The sequence below is a fragment of the Telopea speciosissima genome, chromosome 9, assembly GCF_018873765.1.
Source record: "Telopea speciosissima isolate NSW1024214 ecotype Mountain lineage chromosome 9, Tspe_v1, whole genome shotgun sequence".
NCBI classification, from domain to species: Eukaryota; Viridiplantae; Streptophyta; class Magnoliopsida; order Proteales; family Proteaceae; genus Telopea; species Telopea speciosissima.
The window spans coordinates 53,496,711-53,515,429 of NC_057924.1; the positions used below are offsets into that span (position 1 = coordinate 53,496,711).

Below are 18,719 nucleotides of genomic sequence, written 5' to 3' on the forward strand. Positions count from 1 at the left end.
AACCTGACCAGTCAATCGTGACAGGTTCATAGGAATTAATCACAGCCCACGTTAGGGCTGCATCGCTATGGACATCCACCTATGGTTCCTCAGGAGAATGGGTAGGTTTAGTTTTTTGGGTTTTCTCCTAATCCGTAAGGAATAAAAACCTAATCTAATTGAACCAAAATTAACAACTAAGGAATTAATATAACCTACATTAATACGAACTATAACCCAAAAGAAAATACCTTAAACACTAAGCCATAATTAAAAGGACCTAGCTAACTAAACTAATTCTTTCTATCCAAACAAAAAAAAAAAAACAAAACAAAACTAATTCTGTTCAATTAACTGGCTAATTTAAACTGAGAAAAGAAAATTACTTTAGTTTGACTTTTATTAAGGCTAAGAGAAGTGGGTCTCTCCGCTCCAAACCCGACCCCACCGAACTGGATCGATTGATTAGGCTCCTGGCTCAAGGGGAGATTCGAACACTCAAATGTTTAAAACTTGGACAACTCTTGACTTGTGGGGAAAATCCTATTAGCTTGGGCTAAAAACCTCTAAATGGGTCTTCTTGCCTTTAAGGAGCCCTTCCTTTGTGTAATTCAAGTTTTCCTTATATAGCAATGGGTTGGGAGTAGGCTTCCTAGCTATCCAATTTGTGAATTTGGTACAAAGGAAAGGCTAGTTTTAGGCTAAAATGGTAGGTTTTAGGCTAAGGAGTGAAAGTGCCACATGGAACTCCCAACAAAGCACCAAATTGTATCTTTTCTATACAAATCCTAGTTTTAGACTCTTTTTTTCAAGGGTTAAATACGCATACCCCCTAAAATGCACCCAATATTCCTCATACCCCCCTAAGGTTCTGACAAGTCCACACGCACTCCCTGAAAATTCTATGTACCACCCCTACTTTACCCCCCTAAAGCCATTTAAGTCCACACCAGGCATTAAATGCAAGAAAATGACCAAATTACCCTTTCTTCTATCTCTTCTAAATTTTGAAAAGACCTATTTGCTAAAATTTAAAAAGACCAAAATGCCCTCATCTTCCCCAAATCATCTTCTTTTACAATGTAGATACCCAATACTACCACCACCACCACCGCCACCCACCATTAACACCATTAACACCATCACCACCGTGAAGCCCCACCTCCAGCACCACCTCCAACTCCTCCACCTTTACCAACTCCACTACCGAGTCCCCCTCCCTTGCCTATTCCTCCACCAACACCGCCGCCCTTACCATTGAAATTCAAGCTCGTTCCGAGCTCTTTCCACTGATGTGGGACACGGGGGCGGTCTCAGTGGGAGCCTTATCGAAAAGGCTTGAAAAACAAGAGCCTGGACTATACAGTGTAAGGGGAGAAATAATGGTTGATTCGCACCGTTCTTGCACCAGAATATAGTGTTTCGACTATGGTAGTGAACAACTACACTAATCAAACGTCAAAATCCATTCTGGGAAAATATTTTTCATTGCTGTTTACAGGGGAAATTTGGTCATTTTGTACCCCAAGTCTAGAATTGTCCAAGTATGAAACGAGTGCAAATCTCCTTGTGTCATCATTGTCGGGGGCGACAAAATTAGGTGTATGCACTCTAGTATATAAAGGTGCTTCTAGAATTAAGAAAATAAGAAAAAAATTGACTTCACATACCAAGCAAAATTGTAGGGATCCTTCCCTTAATAAAGTAGCATACATATTTTGCATTTTAATGAATAATTTGTGTTAATTTTTTATCCGTTAAAATTTTCTAATATTTTCATCACAATTTCTGGAAAGTAGTTTCCAAATAAACAGAGTTATATCATCTTGTGTTGATGAAGACATGTGTATTTAAGTATCATGCTTAGACTTAATAAGGGGTTTAACCATGGAAGCACTAGCAACTAGGTTCAGTTTAGTTTTTTTTATTTCTTTCAGCACTCTCTCAACTAATCCTTGAACCCTTGACTCAAATTTTGCAACCACATTAAATCATAGTTAGTTTTTTTTTTTAATTATAACTAGAGAATTATGAGAAATTATCAAGTTTTCTCTTGCACTTTCTAAAGAAACTTTTTATCACATGATTTGATTGTTTTGGTGCCTAAGAATTTAATTATTCAATATATAGTAGTTATAAAGTTATTTGGATTTATTGTATTAAGTAACTACTTGTATAGTTTATTTTCTGAATTACTATCCGATTTGTGGTAGCTATCAGAAATCATTTGGACAATTTTGGATCTTCTAGTGACTTATTCTTAGCTGTCCTACAACGCAACATCCATTATTGTCTAATGTGATTAGTTTTACTTTAGGATAGACCTGTTACAATGGAATCTAACCAGCACACATGCAATAAAAAGGAAATTGTAATGATCATATGAGGGATTGAAATGTGTCACTTGACTTAATGTATGACACAATCCAGTTATTGATTTAAAGATAAAGTCAGGTTTAGTGTGGTTAGTTACAGTGTCATGCCACTAGGATTTTCCCTCCTCATATTCGATGATTTTCAGGTTTCTTGCTAAAAGGCTACTGCATGTCAATATTTGATAATTCTATTCATTGGTTATATATATATTTCTAATGTTTTTTTTTTTTTTCCGATAGATAGGGGTGGGGATGTAGGATGTGAATCAGGAGACTTGAACTCAAGACCTCCTGATAGCAATGGGTCTTTTACGCACCACTAGCTACCAAGTGCGCTAGGCACTTGACCACATATATATATTTCTAATGTTGCTTCTTTCTTCTTCCTCTTTTTTTATTTTATTTTATTTTATTTTTGGGTGAAATTCTAATGTTGTTTCTATGGTCACATTATTTGGAACTTCGTATATAGATCTGGTATTTAGAAATTCATTTTTTATTTCTTTTTATTTTTCTATAGAAACCTACTGCAACATATCATTTGGTATTCTTATGATATGAAGTTCTTTGTATTTCCTTTAATTTTGCTCCAATTTGTTAATACTAAAGTATTTATTGGTTTTTTTTTTTTATAAGTATTTATTGGTTTATTTCATCTCATCTCACTAAGTTTCTATTCTCTCGATTGTTGTTGTTAATTGAACATGTACTAAATTATACATAATTGAAGCTTCTTTATTTTTTATTTTCCAATGAAAATTTTACTATCTCTTTCTCTTCATATATTCTTAAACATTTTCTTTATGTTTGTTCATTAATAGGTTCAATTACATCTATGAGTGATTGAGACTCCAATACGTGTCCAAGTCATTGTGGAACACATAAGCTGGAAATGATTGGTATTTAAATGCTAGAGTTTCAACAATATTCTTACAAATGGACTTGCATCAATTCAAAATGTGGTAAAGCTAATAGGACTTTTATTGGAATTGCATGAACTGAGCTACCAAATTACAAATAGAAGAAAAGAAAATTTACAAACATGGATGCTTTTGAAGAATCAAAGAATGATATAAATATGTGGATATTCTTTTCGCACTCTACTGCAATCATGATTATGCACGGGTTTTCTACTTCTTCACACCTAGTTTTGTTATTAGGTTTATCTATTTCTTGGGCTTGCAAGAGACAAACAATGCATTCTTTTCAAAATTCAAAACCAATGTTGAAGAATAAATACTTCTACTATTTGTTGGCCCTTATATGTTGAATGGGTCTGTCTTTTTGTCATATTCTCCTAATCATGTTAAACTACCTCTCTGGGTATAGACATGGTTGGTCTAACCTAAAGCTTGTTACCCAAGTGGATTTTGGGTTCAGAACACTCACTTGGTTTATGATCTCTGCTTACTTGCACACCCAGTTTTCCCATTCAAGCAAGCATAAGTTCCCTATTCTATTAAGGATTTGGTGCACCTTCTACTTCCTAATGTCCTGTTTCTATCTTATTATACATCTTGGTTTGTATTGGAAACATTCATCATTTCCATTCCTGTTATGGGTCTCTGATGTGGTATCCATTAGTGGTAGTTTGTTATTTTCTATGTTGGGTTGTTTGGAAAGGGACGTGAAGATGAAGATTTCCATTTTCGGGAGCCTCTTTTGAAAATTAATTCAAGTCGAAACAACGGTGATGATGGACAAGAATCAATTGTAGGTGGAGAGGGTGTAACTCCTTATGCAGATGCCAATCTTCTTAGTATTTTCACTTTTGCTTGGATAGGGCCTTTGCTTGCACTTGGGTATAAAAATACACTAGACCTTGAAGATGTTCCTCAGCTTGCCAATTGTCATAGTGCAAATGTGGTGTTCGCTTGTTTTAGAAATAAACTTGAATCAAATAGTAATAGCAGTGGTAATGGTGATCATGTAAACATACTCAAGTTGATGAAGGCATTGATTCTCTCAACATGGAAAGAAATTCTATGGACGACTCTACTATCAATTGTATGCACATTGGCTTCTAATGTTGGACCATAGCTTATTGACTCCTTTGTTCAATATCTCAATAACCCTCACCAACAAAAATATAAAAGCTATGTGCTAGTGTTTATTTTCTTTCTTTCAAAGCTTATAAAATGCTTCTCAGAAAGACACTTGTTCTTTCTATTGCGAAATATGACAATTAGGATCCGTGCTGCCTTGTTCTCAATAATCTATAAGAAGTGTCTCAATCTTTCAAGCCAATCAAAACAGGAGAACATTAACTTAATGAGCGTTGATGTTGAAAGGATTGGCTTTTTTAGTTGGTACTTGCATAATATACGGAGGGTGCCTCTTGAGATTGTTCTAGCATTATTGATCTTGTACAAAAGCCTTGGACTTGCTTCATTTGTAGCTTTTGTTGCCACAATTATTTTGATGTTAGCACATATTCCACTAGGAAAACTACAGGAAAAATTTCAAGGGAAATTGATGGATTCAAAAGATCAAAGGATGAAGGTAACATCTGAGACTCTAAGGAATATGAGGGTTCTCAAGCTCCAGGGTTGGGATATGAAGTTCTTGACTAAGATAATTGAGCTTAGAAACTTTGAAACAAGATGATTAAAAAGGTTACTCTATACATCGACTATTAATTTCTTTGTCTACTCTTCTACTCCCACATTTGTATCCATGGCTACTTTCGGATTTTGTATGCTAATGGGAATTCCATTAGGGTCAGGGAACATTCTATATGCACTTGCAACATTTGAGATATTACAATTGCCTATTTATAATCTCCCAAGCACAATCTCCATGGTAGTTCAGACTAAAGTTTTCCTTGATAGGATAGTATCATACCTCAGTCTCGATGATCTTCATCCGAATATAGTACAGAAGGTTCCAAGAGATGATGTCAAGGTTACAGTTGAGATAGTTAATGGGAATTTCTCTTGGGACCTTCGTTCCCCTAATTTCACACTAAAAGATCTTAACATTCGAGTGCACCATGGTATGAGAGTGGCAGTTTATGGTTCCATTGGGTCAGGAAAATCAAGCCTACTTTCATGCATATTGGGGGAAGTTCCAAAGGTATCAGGAATCATTAAGTTGAATGGGACGAAAGCATATGTTTCTCAATCACCTTGGATACAGAGTGGCAAGATAGTAGACAATATATTGTTTGGTAAGGTAATGGACAAGGAAATGTATGTGATGATCCTCCAAGCATGTTCACTAAACAAGGACCTAGAATTATGTGCTTTTGGGGACCAGACTATCATAGGGGAGAGGGGGATTAACCTGAGTGGAGGACAAAAGCAAAGAATTCAAATTGCTCATGCTTTGTACCATGATGCTGACATTTATCTGCTTGATGATCCTTTTAGTGTTGTGGATGTGCTGACTGGAACTCATCTATTTAAGGTATTTGTTCTTTGACCTCTACTTCCAAAAAAATTTCCTTGATGAACTTATCTCATTGCTTACATCAAAATTTGGTCAACTAAAAAATGAGTTTGATCTAAGAAGCTTGAAATCATGGTTGTCTAAACAAATGAGGCATATAGACATGAGTTTTATCAATGCATGTTCTAGCATGAAACCTAGGGTTTGATGTTGCTCATCGTTATGATATTAATATGTATAACTATTTGTCACTTTTATGTAACTGAAAATAATTTTTGAGTGCCAAAATGTGAACCTTTGAACTTATGTGACAGGAGTGTTTGCTGGGAATTTTGAGTTCAAAAATAGTAATTTATGTTACCCACCAAGTAGAGTTTTTACCCTCTGCTGATCTTATTCTGGTGAGAGTATGTCAACTTTCTTTCCCGACTTCAAGCCCCTCAACCTTGTTTGAGAGTGATTATTTACCTTCTCTTATTTGGTAGGTTATGAGAGATGGAATGATTGCTCAAACAGGTAAATACGAAGAAATTCTTAGTTCAGGAACTGACTTTATGGAATTAGTGGGTGCACATAAGAAAGCTTTGGCAGACCTTAATTCTATCAAAGATGTGAATACTTGGGATAATCCAATTAATGTTGAAGAGAATGGTAATATTTTTTGCTATGAGAAGCTTATTCAAGATGATGAGAAAAAGGAACCTAAAAACTACAAAACGAAAAAATCGATTGGCTTAGAAGGGCAACTTGTCCAAGAAGAAAAGAGAGAAAAAGATGGAGTTAGTTTTTCAGTCTACTGGAAGTACATTACCGCTACATATAGAGGAGCTTTTGTTCCATTGATATTGCTAGCAGAAATTCTTTTTAAGTTTCTCCAAATAGGCAGTAGTTATTGGATGGTGTTGGCTACTCTTGTTTCTTCAGAGAATGTGAGACCTCACGATAGAGGATCCACTATCATATTTATTTATGCCGTTTTGATCCTTGGAAGCTCTCTTTGTGTAGTTATAAGGTCCATGTTCATTGTAATTGCTGGATACAAGACAACCACTTTTTCTTTTTCTTTTTTTTTTATTTTTTTTTGGATGAATAAGACAACCACTTTACTCTTTAATCAAATGCATTCGTGCATTTTTCGGGCTCCCTTGTCATTTTTCGATTCTACTCCAAGTGGAAGGATCCTAAATCGGGTTAGTAAATGTTCTTATTTACTCTTGCAATCCAAATGATCTTGTTTGATCAACATAAAATTAATATAATTTTAAATAAACTCTATTTTTTGTATACAGGTATCCATAGATCAAAGTGCAATTGATTCATTTCTTCCACATCAAATTGAAAAACTTATTATCTCGATCATAGGATTCCTGGGAACTGTTGCAGTAATGTCACAGGTTGGAAAAATGTTAATAGTTTTTATTCCGATGACTGTGGCATGCATCTGGTACCAAGTAATTTTAATGCCACCTCCACTTGTTATAGTTAAAATTTCAAATCAAGCTCAACCATATTTTTCTCATGGTTAATAAGTCATAATAAAGTTGGTTCAAGCTTTGTGTGATTAACAAGTTCTGAATTTTGTTTGTTCACATCAAAATTGATTTAGTACTGGATTCATATACTCTTGGGTGTGAAAGTGGTGATTTAAAACCTTAATATCCTTCTTGAATTATAAACAATATGTTTGAGAAATCCATTTTCTCAATTACACATTTTCATACAGTTAATGCAAAGTTTTAGCCTTCCACATACCAAAATTGTTTGAGAAGAAAAGATCACATAAGGTCAATTTTGCCAAAGTGAAAAGTCCACTCAAAGCAATGTGGTTGCACTTTTAATATGTACAAATATTTTAAATATGTATGTATAAGAATACAATCTGGCCTATTAGTCTTGATAGTTCCGCTGGTTGGAACCCATATTAAAAATAATTTAATAATTAATAAAAGTTAATAATTAATAAAGGGAGAAGGTCTTTGGTTGGGTTCCTATTACTGTCACGCGGTAGGCCAGATTGAGCTAACATTTTCTGCACAGGAAGACCTGAAAGTCCTCTGCTCTCACATGTCAAGTTCAGTCCAAACGGAATTAAGTGTCTCGACCTAGGAACCCTTACCTTGTCTATCAACCATAAACTTTTGCAAATAACAAATTAGTAAATAATTTCTAATTTTTCATACTAGCTAAATAGCAAATCAATTAATATTTGTGAATATAAATTAGTAGATAATTTTAGAATGATAAATTGGAAAAACTTTCTAATTTTGTAAATTATATGTTAACAAATAATTCTCAAATATTGATGATTAAGGAAAAATGTCCCATTGTGGTGAGCTTCTCTGCGGCCATTAAAAAACCCCCAATCCTTCCCACATTTTTTTTCTTCTCTGTTTTCCCCTCCGACCTGCAACTACATTAGCCACCATCACTTAAAAACCAGAGAAGCACACATAGAAGAAGCCCAAGAGTTTGAAATGACCAATGGAGGGCATGCTGGTTGCAACTTGCAAGCGAGAGACAATTAATCACAAGTATCTTCGTTAATTAAATAAGACCAAAAGATCAATCTACTTTGTCAGTTTGTCCCCTACTGGAGATCTGTCTCGGTAGGTGTAGGTACAACGCACACCGATTGGGCACTTTTAGCGGGTACTGCAGGATTTACTGAAGGTTGGTATCCTTTTCAAGCAACTCAATTGATTGTGGTTCTACTAACAGGTGATGGGGGAATGCACAATTTAAAATAAAATGAAGGGAGTCGTCACCTAGGTTGTGAAGGGCCTAAAACCTTGAAGGTGTAGACCAAATCTCAATTAAAAGATAGGGTTATGATGGATTGCATATGATTTGGTCAAAGAATGGATAAGAAATTAAGTTACGGAGAAGGGAAGGTTTTACGCACCCCACTCCGCTCAGAGGAGCCAGTCCTTCGTATTAGATGCTTGGGGTTAAAGATTCTCTCAAAATATAAGTCTCATATAACAGCATGCAAGGTTAGCCTATATATCATGCATCATAAGAAATTAAATATGCAAACCAGCATAAAATGGTAACATTACCAAAATGCGAAATGTCATAAAATGACAATACTTACACAGACAACCCCCGGAAGGCAAAAATGCATGAAATATATTCAAAGTCATATTTTTACATCACCGTTTATTAAAAAAAACAAAACTTGACTAAATGCATTAACATAATGTATGTGAGGCATTCTAAATGCCTAAGATGTAATCTAGCATAAAATGGAAATAGTTACACATAAACCCTTGGAAGGTTAAAAATGACATGAAATGCACTAAAAGTCATATTTGAACATCATCGTTGATAAAAAAAAAATGACTAAATGCATTAACATAATGTATGTGAGACAATCTAAATGCCTAGGATGCAATCTACTATAATTGATCAAAATACCCCTAGAAGGCAAAGTTGATATTTTGTGCATAAAATCAGATTTAAACATCACCACTGATCTTAAACATAATTAAATGTAGGGTTTTTTATAATTACCACCTTAAAATCTTTATTATTTACTATTACCCCTCAAAAAACTTTCAAACAACTGTTACCCCCCTCTGATGCATACTAACCACTAACTGACCCCATCGTTACATTTCCGTAACGGGGTTAGTCGTGACAGTGTGCCGTTGTCATGAATTTTCTAGGACCAAAATGCCCTTTTGGAGTGGTAATTGTAAAAAAAAAAAAAAAAACCCCGTCACCTTCTTTCTCCTCCTCCTCCTCCTTCCTCCCCTTCTTCTTCTTCCTCCTCTGCAACCCCAAAGGTGAAATATCTATTTTACCCCTTAGCTGTAACCATCACCTGCTCAGGCTCCGGTGGCCATTACCAGCGGCATCTCCCTATATCCCTTTCCTTCTTCGTCTCCGACACCTCTCCCCCTCATCTGCTCAGACTCTCCCTCTCCCTTCCGGCCTGAAAACGTTGGCTGATCTTGACATGTAACTGGTAAAATGATATCTACCTCCAACATGTAGGTGACCGTTTCAAAACCTGCAAATCAAGAAGAAATTTATTTCAATCCTAATTTCAATCTTCTCAAAAAGGAACAATTTGAACCTATTTTCTAGAAAAATTAGATGCAGAGAAAGGAGGATCAGAAGAAAACCTCTGTGTGGATGATCAGGAAATCCACCAGGAGCTGTAACTGCAAGATTCAAATGAAAACCAAAAGAAATTTAAAAGGATTCAAAGAGAAACTGAAGAAATCCAACAAAAAGAAAAAAAGAAAAGAGAAAACAGACCTTGGAATTCATCTAATAAGAGGAATGGATCAAAGTATCTGAGCTCAAACCTGAAGAAATCAAAGACCCATTTAGCCAAAAGTACTGAAATAAATCAAGATTTTGCAATGTAGTTGATGAGTTTCTCTTACCTTCCGATGCTTCGTCTGACAACAGCACCAGCTCCTTCTCTCTGAGCTATGGCCTGAAATTTTTTAACCACAAAGCGGGGTTCTCTAAGAACACTTCAGATCTCTGTTTCAGGCATTCTTTTTCCCTTTTTTTCAGAACAGTTTGGATCTTTGGAACAAGAAGTGGAAGATTTTTGTGTATTTATAGAGAGATGAAGATCAAGTAGAGGGAAAAAGAAAACTAAAAGCCAAGCCAGATAGGGTCCCCAAATCAAACAAGTAAGTGATTCAAGAAATGATGATGAGATCATGAGAATGACTGATCAGAATCAGCCACCACAACAGTACTTATAACTGAAAGTTTAAAAGTCCTTTAATGGCGAGTCAAAGACTTGGCTGCACTAATTAGACTAGAACTCCATCTATAGCTGGATTGAAATAGTAATTTAGTAAAGTCAAAGCCTTGCAGATGCAATTTCATCCTTCCACTTGAGCAGCCAACATTTTCAGGCCCGAAGGGAGAGGGAGAGTCTGAGCAGATGAGGGGGAGGGGTGTCGGAGACGGAGAAGGAAAGGGATATAGGGAGATGCCGCTGGTAATGGCCACCGGAGCCTGAGCAGGTGATGGTTACAACTAAGGGGAAAAATGGATATTTCACCTTTGGGGTTGCAGAGGAGGAAGAAGGAGGAGGAGGAGGAGAAGGACGGTGATGGGTTTTTTTTTTGTTTTTTTTTTTAAATTACCATCCCTAAAGGGCATTTTGGTGCTAGAAAATTCGTGACAACGGCACACTGTCACGACTAATCCCCACCGTTACGAAAATGTAACGGTGGGGTCAGTTAGTGGTTAGTATGCATCAGAGGGGGGTAATAGTTGTTTGAAAGTTTTTGGGGGATAATAGTAGATAGTAAAGATTTTGGGATGGTAATTCTAAAAAACCCTTAAATGTATTAACATAATGTATCTGAGACATTCCTAATGTCTAAAATACAATCTAGCATAAAATGGTTATATTTATCAAAATGCCCCTGGAAGGCAAAATTGACATTTTATGTGCATAAAACCATATTTGAATATCACCATTGATTAAAACATAATTAAAACCAATAATGCATGTATACAATTACGTTCCGGGCCTGACAAAAGGGTTGAACGTATTTTTAGGAAGATTGGTACTTGACGATACAAGGATCGACAGGTTTTGTTTTAGGAAAACGTAACGGCGTTGGGGCTGAAAAGCTATAATCCTGGAAAGCAATAATGACTGAGGAGTAGGCAGAGCCCTACATGTGTCGGTCAGATCATTTAGTGAAATAAAGCATGCATACGTCACAGAAAATCCAAAAAGATCGATAATGACTGAGAAGTAGGTAGAGCCTTACATGTATTAGTTAGATCATTAGTGAAACAACACATGCACACATCACTATAATCCAAAAAAATAATGACCGAGGAGTAGGCAGGGCCTTACATTTATTGGTCAGATCATTAGTGAAACAACACACACACACACATCACTAAAATCCAGAAAACGGGAATCGATGACCGAGGAGTGGGCAATGCCCTACATGTCTCGGTCAGATTTGTTATTTTATGTGTAGTTATGATGTATAATGGGCATGTATATGCATGCAAACCATATGAAACACCCTAACTTATATTAATATGTATAATAAATCTTGCTACTTTATGGACTCTTTACATTATGCCAAATATAAAAGAGGTAAAAATACCTGGATTCGACCTTCCACAAAGGTAAAAAGAGAAAAAAACCTTCGTGTAGAAATTTTGGCGGTGCTTCTGCTCTCTCAGACAGAATTCATTGATGAAATGCGGGCATAACCCTGGTTTGCGAAATGAAATTTTGTTGACGAAACTCGGGCAGAACTTCAACATATCAGAAGAACTTTGTTGGAATTCCGACAAGGCTTTGGCGTATCAAAAGAGCTTCGTCTGAAATTGGACAGTACCCTGGCTCAGGTAAAGGGGGAAAAGACTGCTTCTCTCTCACTTGAAGGACTATACCTCCTAGGTAAGGTAGGGTAGGGTAGGCTTAGAAGTGGATCACACATGCACTTCTAAACCAAAACTGGGGAATTCCCACTCTTGAGGATTTGAGGCATCGAGGAACTTATCGAGGGACTATCCGCATAAAGAGGGGATCCAATGTGTTGAGATGACTCGGACAAGGTAACAAATCTAGACAAAGCTAGGAGAGAGAAAATCACCAAAATCCAAGTTTTGGGAGTAAAATTTGCTCTCAAGAAGTGAGAATTTAGGCAAGAGGTGAAAAAGCTCTCCTAAAGTTATGTTTTTGAAGAGAGAGAGGGGACCCTTTATAGGCAAATGAGGAGGTGGTCATTTGAGCATGTGGGCAATGACTCACACTTCCACAGATCTGTGGAGTGTTCCACGGATCCATGGAACCGCTCCACGGATCCATGGAATATTCCATGGATCTGTGAAACTTTCCACGCATCCAAGCAATCGCCTTAGGCCCCAAGGTGGGCCTAGGCCCTCCTATTTGGCCTGAAAATGCATATTTTTCTTACTTTGGGCACAGTTTCACACTTGGTGTTAGAATTTGATGAGTAATATACCATTGGAATTGTTTTTCAGAGCTGTATCCAATGGTGTACAAGTTGGTCCAAGTTTTGGTCGAAAAACATCATAATTTTGAGAACAAAGTTAAACCCTAATTTGGTACCAGGGAATTCCCGATAGCCTGTTTGATTAATGCTCCTACACCCTTGGCTAGCATCGAACATTTTAAATTTAAAAACATTTATCAACCTTATTGGGGTCATGGTGGGGTTGGTTAGGGGGTCTAGCCCTTCCTGAGAGAGAAACTTCGCCAATTCATGTCTAGTTGTCGTCATCGCTGGGGATGACAAAATTCAGGGTCTACAGTAGGACTAACACCAACAGTGGTGGAATTTCCATTCAGATTAATGTTGCAGCAACAATAAAAGAATGAGAACAAACATGGGTTTATTAATTAATTAGCACAACACAAAAGAATTAATGAAAAGGTGAAGAAAAGGAACGAAGAAGATGATAAACCTCATATCCAAATAGAAACAACAAAAAAATCCATGATTGTTTTAGGGAAAGCCAAGGGCTCCGTGAGCATAGGAAAAAGGATGAAGCAAAGAAGCCAATAAGAAAAGAGAAAAACCCTTAGAAAGGAGACAAAAAAAATGAAAACATAGGGTTTAGAATCTTACAAATCTATTACCCACGACCACTTGATAACAAATGCATGCCCACTTTCCAATTGCTTTCCCCCATTTCCACATAAAGCCAACAACCACAGTTGCCAATAATCTGCAAGGAATTGGACCACGAAACTACTGATAGCGTTGGAAAGAACCAACCGTGCACAACTCTCGTCAATTTGTTGGCATTGAGTTCCACCGTCTCCAACTGGGGGTGCACAGACTGGTGAGGGAGAGTAAACAGACCTTGCATCAGACCAGACTTCCTTTGAGTTTGAGCATGGATGCCATGAAGGATGAGAAAAGTGAATTCCATGCTACGCACCAGTACACTAGACATGGGTTGAATCGGTGAGCCTTCGTTGGAAATTTTAGCGATGAGGCATACCTTCATCTGGGAGTTGCAGCGGTGAGCCTTGCCGGGAATTTCAATCGTCTTTTTCACTTTTACCTTCTCCGACAATGGATTGACTCAATTTGGGTCTTTTAGGTTAAAACCTTTAATGGGTAAGTTGGTCATTTTAACTTCAGTAGTTTCAGTTGAATAACTCATAAGGATAGATGGAATTTCTATTCAACCACTAACAACAGGCTAACACCGTCAGGTTTTATGGGGCTTAAAGTAATTATTTGAAAAATTGGGTGTATCAAGCATTTGGGCCATAGTACAAGGGGTGTACACATAATTTTCCTTTTTCCTTTTTCCTTCACAACCCTCTTTATTTCCTAAGTGAAGCGCATGGGCTTTGCATTATGCTAAGCATGGAACACCATTGTACTTAGCCTAATTGGTCGATGTACCTAGGTTGCATTGCGCTACATTTTTGCACTAAACTGCACATTCATATACTTTTGGCACTAGTGAATAGGCCATATTGTCTAGTCCATAAGAAAATTATATTTCACAAAATAAATTTTGGATATGGACACATACAGTTATAAATCGAATTTGAAATTTGATAATGTGATTAATTTTGTTAAAATTTTCAAATAAAGTTACATTAATGTTCAATAAACTTTTTATATCTAAGAATTTAGAGATAGAATTTTGGTATAGTGTGAACATACAAGTAATGTATATAAACAATCAACATTTAGTAAAAATAATAAATAATAACCATTCAAAAGAGAAAAATTAAACTAAACAAATAGAATAGAATATTTTCCTATAGTTTCATCCATGCTGATCAATCTCTATCAACCATCTAAACGTAAGCTACTCACATTAAGAAATCTTTCATAAATAAATTTAGTCTATATCATTCCCATTATCTATACAGTCATTAGACATATTTTTTTTACATTGTACCTAATTTTCTTTTTTATAAACCTTGTCTTGTAGCAATACTACATATCTACAGCACGAGAATTGTCACGGCTATTCGGAGTTTGTCAGGCTCCAATTATACAACATTTTTTAGAATCTTGTTTAGGTTCAATCACAATCAGGTGCTTCGATCAAGAAGAGAGGTTTATGGACACAATCGTCAAGCTAGTGGATGGTTATGGTAGGACAAAATTTCATTTCTCAGGTGCAATGGAGTGGTTATGCTTCCGCATGGATATGTTGGCATCTATTACATATGTTTTCTTTTTGATTTTCTTGATCTTAATGCCGAAGGGAGTACTCAGTCTTGGTAAAAGTTGAACTTGACATCTTATGAAATCATACTTCAGGGAAGTAATGATGGATTTCGCACATGAAACAATGATTTCATTTTTTTTTTTTTTTTCTTCTCTTGAAGGTGTTGTGGGTTTAGCAATCACATATGGGCTTGGTTTCAGCTTGCATGGTATTGTATGGGATCTTAATCAACTTGAGACTAAAATCCTATCTGTTGAGAGAATACTACAATACACCAACATCCCTAGTGAACTCTCTCTGTTGGGAGAAGAGAATAGGCCAAGTCATGAATGGCCATCACAAGGGGAAGTTGATATTGTTGATTTGCAGGTAGTTCTTAATCTAGATTCCTCAAGTTTTTATCTCCATAACTTTTTTTATGGATTTTATCTCGTTACTTATTCCTCATCTTATGGAATAGACACTCTAAAGCCTAATGTTGCTAGGCAGTTCTTCTTGCTCTTATGGAATTCTATGAAGCCATATGATTTAATTGTATAATATGTATGTAGATCCGATATGACCCACACCTTCCTCTTGTCTTGCGAGGTATCACATGCACTTTCCCTGGAGGGATGAAGATTGGCATTGTTGGGCGAATAGGAAATGGTAAATCAACTCTTGTACATGCTCTCTTCCGCATACTTGAACCTACAGCTGGTTAGATTTTGATAGATGGTATCAACATCTCTAAAATTGTCCTTCATGATTTGCGGTCAAGATTGAGCGTCATCCCACAAGATCCAACAATGTTTGAGGGGACTCTAAGAAGCAATCTTGACCCGCTTGAACCCGCTTGAACAGTACACTAATGAATAGATCTGGGAGGTGGGAGTTTTTCATTCAATGGAATTTTTGTTCAATAACAAACATAGAATGGACATGTCTTCTTACCGATGATTTGCACACAAAACAAGCACATCACAATTAATTGGTAGGGACATGTATCTTTATGAAATCTTTCTAAGTGTCGTTCTCTATGAACTCCTTTCTTATGGTCATCTTCTTTTTATTTTGATTTCATTTTTATTAATTCTTTCCACTAAGATATTGAAGTCATTTCACTGGATGCATTAGATCATTTTTAGGCCAAGTTTGGTCTAAGATATTTTTTTAATTGTGACTTAATTGGGAAGTGCACTATTTTTACACTGCATTTTTTTATTTACACTTAGCACCCCTTCTACATTTCATGTTTTGTAGCTCATCTTTAATGATCAATTCTATTTCATCTTGAATAATCAAGCAAGGTGGTAAATTGACATGAATTTTTTTTTTTTTTTTTTGGTCTTAGGCTTTAGATAGCATCCAACTTGGTGATGAAGTTAGAAAGAGGAAAGGAAAGCTTGATTCTGCAGGTTGATTTCTTCTAATATTCACTGTATACTAAAGTTTCTTAACATCAATTTATCCATACACAAGGCAACAATACCTCTGAAATTCTTGTTGTATGATTTGACTAACTTCTAGTGCACAGTCCAACATCTTAGTCCCCAACCTCTTTTCCAACAAAAAGTAGTGGATCAAAAAATTAATTAAAATAAAACATATCCTGAATATCTAACCCATTTTCATATGGTAGCTGTTTTTTTTTTTTTTTGGTGTAAATGTGGTGGTTGATGCAGTGTCTGAGAATGGAGAGAATTGGAGCATAGGTCAAAGGCAGCTAGTCTGTTTAGGGCGAGCATTACTCAAAAGGAGCAAAATATTAGTACTTGATGAAGCTACAACATCAGTGGACACTGCAACTGACTATCTAATTCAACAAACACTTAAGCAACACTTCTCAAGGTCTACTGTCATCAGAATTGCACATAGGATAACATCAATTCTTGATATTGATATGGTCCTCCTTCTCGATAATGGTTAGTAGCTAGTAATTAGTATACTACAATCAAATGGGTTAAGGCAATGTTGTTACTGTTGTTGAATCAAATGGGGTCCATTGAGTTCAGTAATACGTCTTTTTCTTCTTTTTAAGGTAATTTACTAACCAAGTTGACATGTTTTCTTGTCTTAAGCAGGCCGTGTATTGGACTATGATTCCCCAGCCAAATTGCTAGAGATCAAATCCTCATCATTTGCAAAGCTTGTTAAGAAATATACTCGAAGATGTAGCTCCTAGTATTTTAAAAGTTAAATATGTGGGCTTTGAATGTCCAAATGTAAGCAGGCTTCATTAAATTGAGGTGTGCATTGCTATTTTGACAAAATTTTGTTTGGAGAAGACAGTAGAATAGATATCAAGGTTGTTGTAAGTTTTTTCTTCATGCAAGTCTGTATACCTTGGGAGAAGTTTTAATAGTTCGGTGGAATCTCTAGACTATTACAAATATCTGCCATGTGGTACATTGGATAAAGCTGAATTTTTATAGACAAGTAGAGTCCAAGGTTCTTTATTTACATATCAAGTTTTACTTAAAATGGAGTTGTTCATCTCTTCTTTTAGCATCTTCCTTGGTCAGAGTATGAATTATGTGGCAGAATTTGAAGGATTTGTCCAAGGAATCTTTCATGCAAAGGAGCTAGGAATGAGAAATCTATGGATCAAATATGATTTAGCTGCAGTGATATGTTCCATTCTTTCTAAATCAATACCTTGGTTTGTGAGGCAAGTTTAGGTCTCTCTTTATTTTTTATTTTTTATTATTTATTATTTTTTTGATAGGTAATACGCTTTATTGAAAAGAAGGAAACAATACAAACTACGAATAAAGCATAGTTAGAAACAATCCCCAAAGAGAATCAAGCCAGCCTCGCCCTATCTTGGACAGGCTCAAGAAGGGAAACTCAAAAACGCAAAAGCAACAAGCCGTAGGGGATAGGGATCTGGCTCCTGTCCAGCCGTGGCAGGAGTTGGACGGTGCCGCACCCCTTGAGAATGCGCTACCTGGACTTAATAGCATCCAACGGTTTTAAATTCTAAGATTCGATTTAATCCCATTTGGCTCCCATCTTCCCCTCTCACCCGACCAGATTGACGAACCCGACCCGATGGGATGCTATTTTGAAAATAAACCTCAAAACCCACGTTTCCCTTTCATCTTCCCCCCTTTCTGCCATTCTCCATTTTCTGCTCTTGAAGTTTTCTCAAACCCTAGGAACCAACAGCTCCGTCTTGCCATTTTGAACGGCGAACGTCAAACCAGGTTAATGTGACTGTCCCCTCTTCCTTCCTCTTCTCTTCTCTCTCTCTCTCTCATTTTCGTTCTGAAACCCTAATGAGGGGAATTTTGTTGTTGGTACAGGGGATTTACTCATCTTATTCAAGGGATTTGGGACGGCGTGGACTAATTGGGTAATCAGGCTAACCTGGAACTTCTTTGTTGGTACAGAGGATTTACCTGGAATTTTAGTTCTTTACATGCCATGATCTCTCTCTCTCTAATTTTCGTTCTGAAAGGATTTCGGTTCTTGGTACAGAGAAAGAGGAAGCTTATTTTTTGCTCCTGTCCAGCCGTGACTCATCTACTTCTAGGCAAGGCTAACCAGGTACTCTGATTTTCCTTCTTCTCTCTGTATTTTTTTTTTTTTTTTTCATTTTTCTGTACATCAAATGCTTCATCTTCCTATTTCCAAAGTCTGGAAAACCTGTACTGCATGGCCGTTCTCTGTGATACACTTGATTTTCTGATTTTCATCTTAAATCCAGACTTAGTAGGTCACAAAAAAAATGTATTGACAAGTGTTTCACTGGTACATGTACACATCAAACAATTATTCTTTGTCCTGTATGTAAGTTAAACAGTCTTATTC

General features: G+C 36.4%; 2 protein-coding genes across 2 annotated transcripts; both read left to right on the plus strand.

Moving 5' to 3' along the window:
* The first annotated feature begins 4,532 nt into the window (after positions 1–4,532).
* On the plus strand, positions 4,533–4,961 carry LOC122639089 (ABC transporter C family member 3-like). Its single transcript, XM_043831924.1, has one exon. The coding sequence runs from the start codon at positions 4,533–4,535 to the stop codon at positions 4,959–4,961; it is 429 nt and encodes a 142-aa protein (XP_043687859.1).
* A 9,902-nt stretch (positions 4,962–14,863) lies between these two features.
* Positions 14,864–15,748, plus strand: LOC122640646 (ABC transporter C family member 3-like). Its single transcript, XM_043833871.1, has 3 exons — positions 14,864–14,976; positions 15,085–15,293; positions 15,476–15,748. Exons 1-3 carry the CDS (start codon positions 14,877–14,879, stop codon positions 15,626–15,628), a joined length of 462 nt encoding a protein of 153 aa, XP_043689806.1. The 5' UTR covers positions 14,864–14,876; the 3' UTR covers positions 15,629–15,748.
* The last annotated feature ends 2,971 nt before the right edge of the window (positions 15,749–18,719 follow it).

Bases quoted from the DNA above. Each gene is read 5' to 3' on its own strand.
- LOC122640646 (XM_043833871.1), top strand. From the start codon at position 14,877: ATGGAGTGGTTATGCTTCCGCATGGATATGTTGGCATCTATTACATAT. The intron at 14,977-15,084 runs GTAAAAGTTGAA...CTTCTCTTGAAG, and splicing joins GAAGGGAGTACTCAGTCTTG to GTGTTGTGGGTTTAGCAATC. The intron at 15,294-15,475 runs GTAGTTCTTAAT...ATATGTATGTAG, and splicing joins TTGATATTGTTGATTTGCAG to ATCCGATATGACCCACACCT.
- LOC122639089 (XM_043831924.1), top strand. From the start codon at position 4,533: ATGACAATTAGGATCCGTGCTGCCTTGTTCTCAATAATCTATAAGAAG.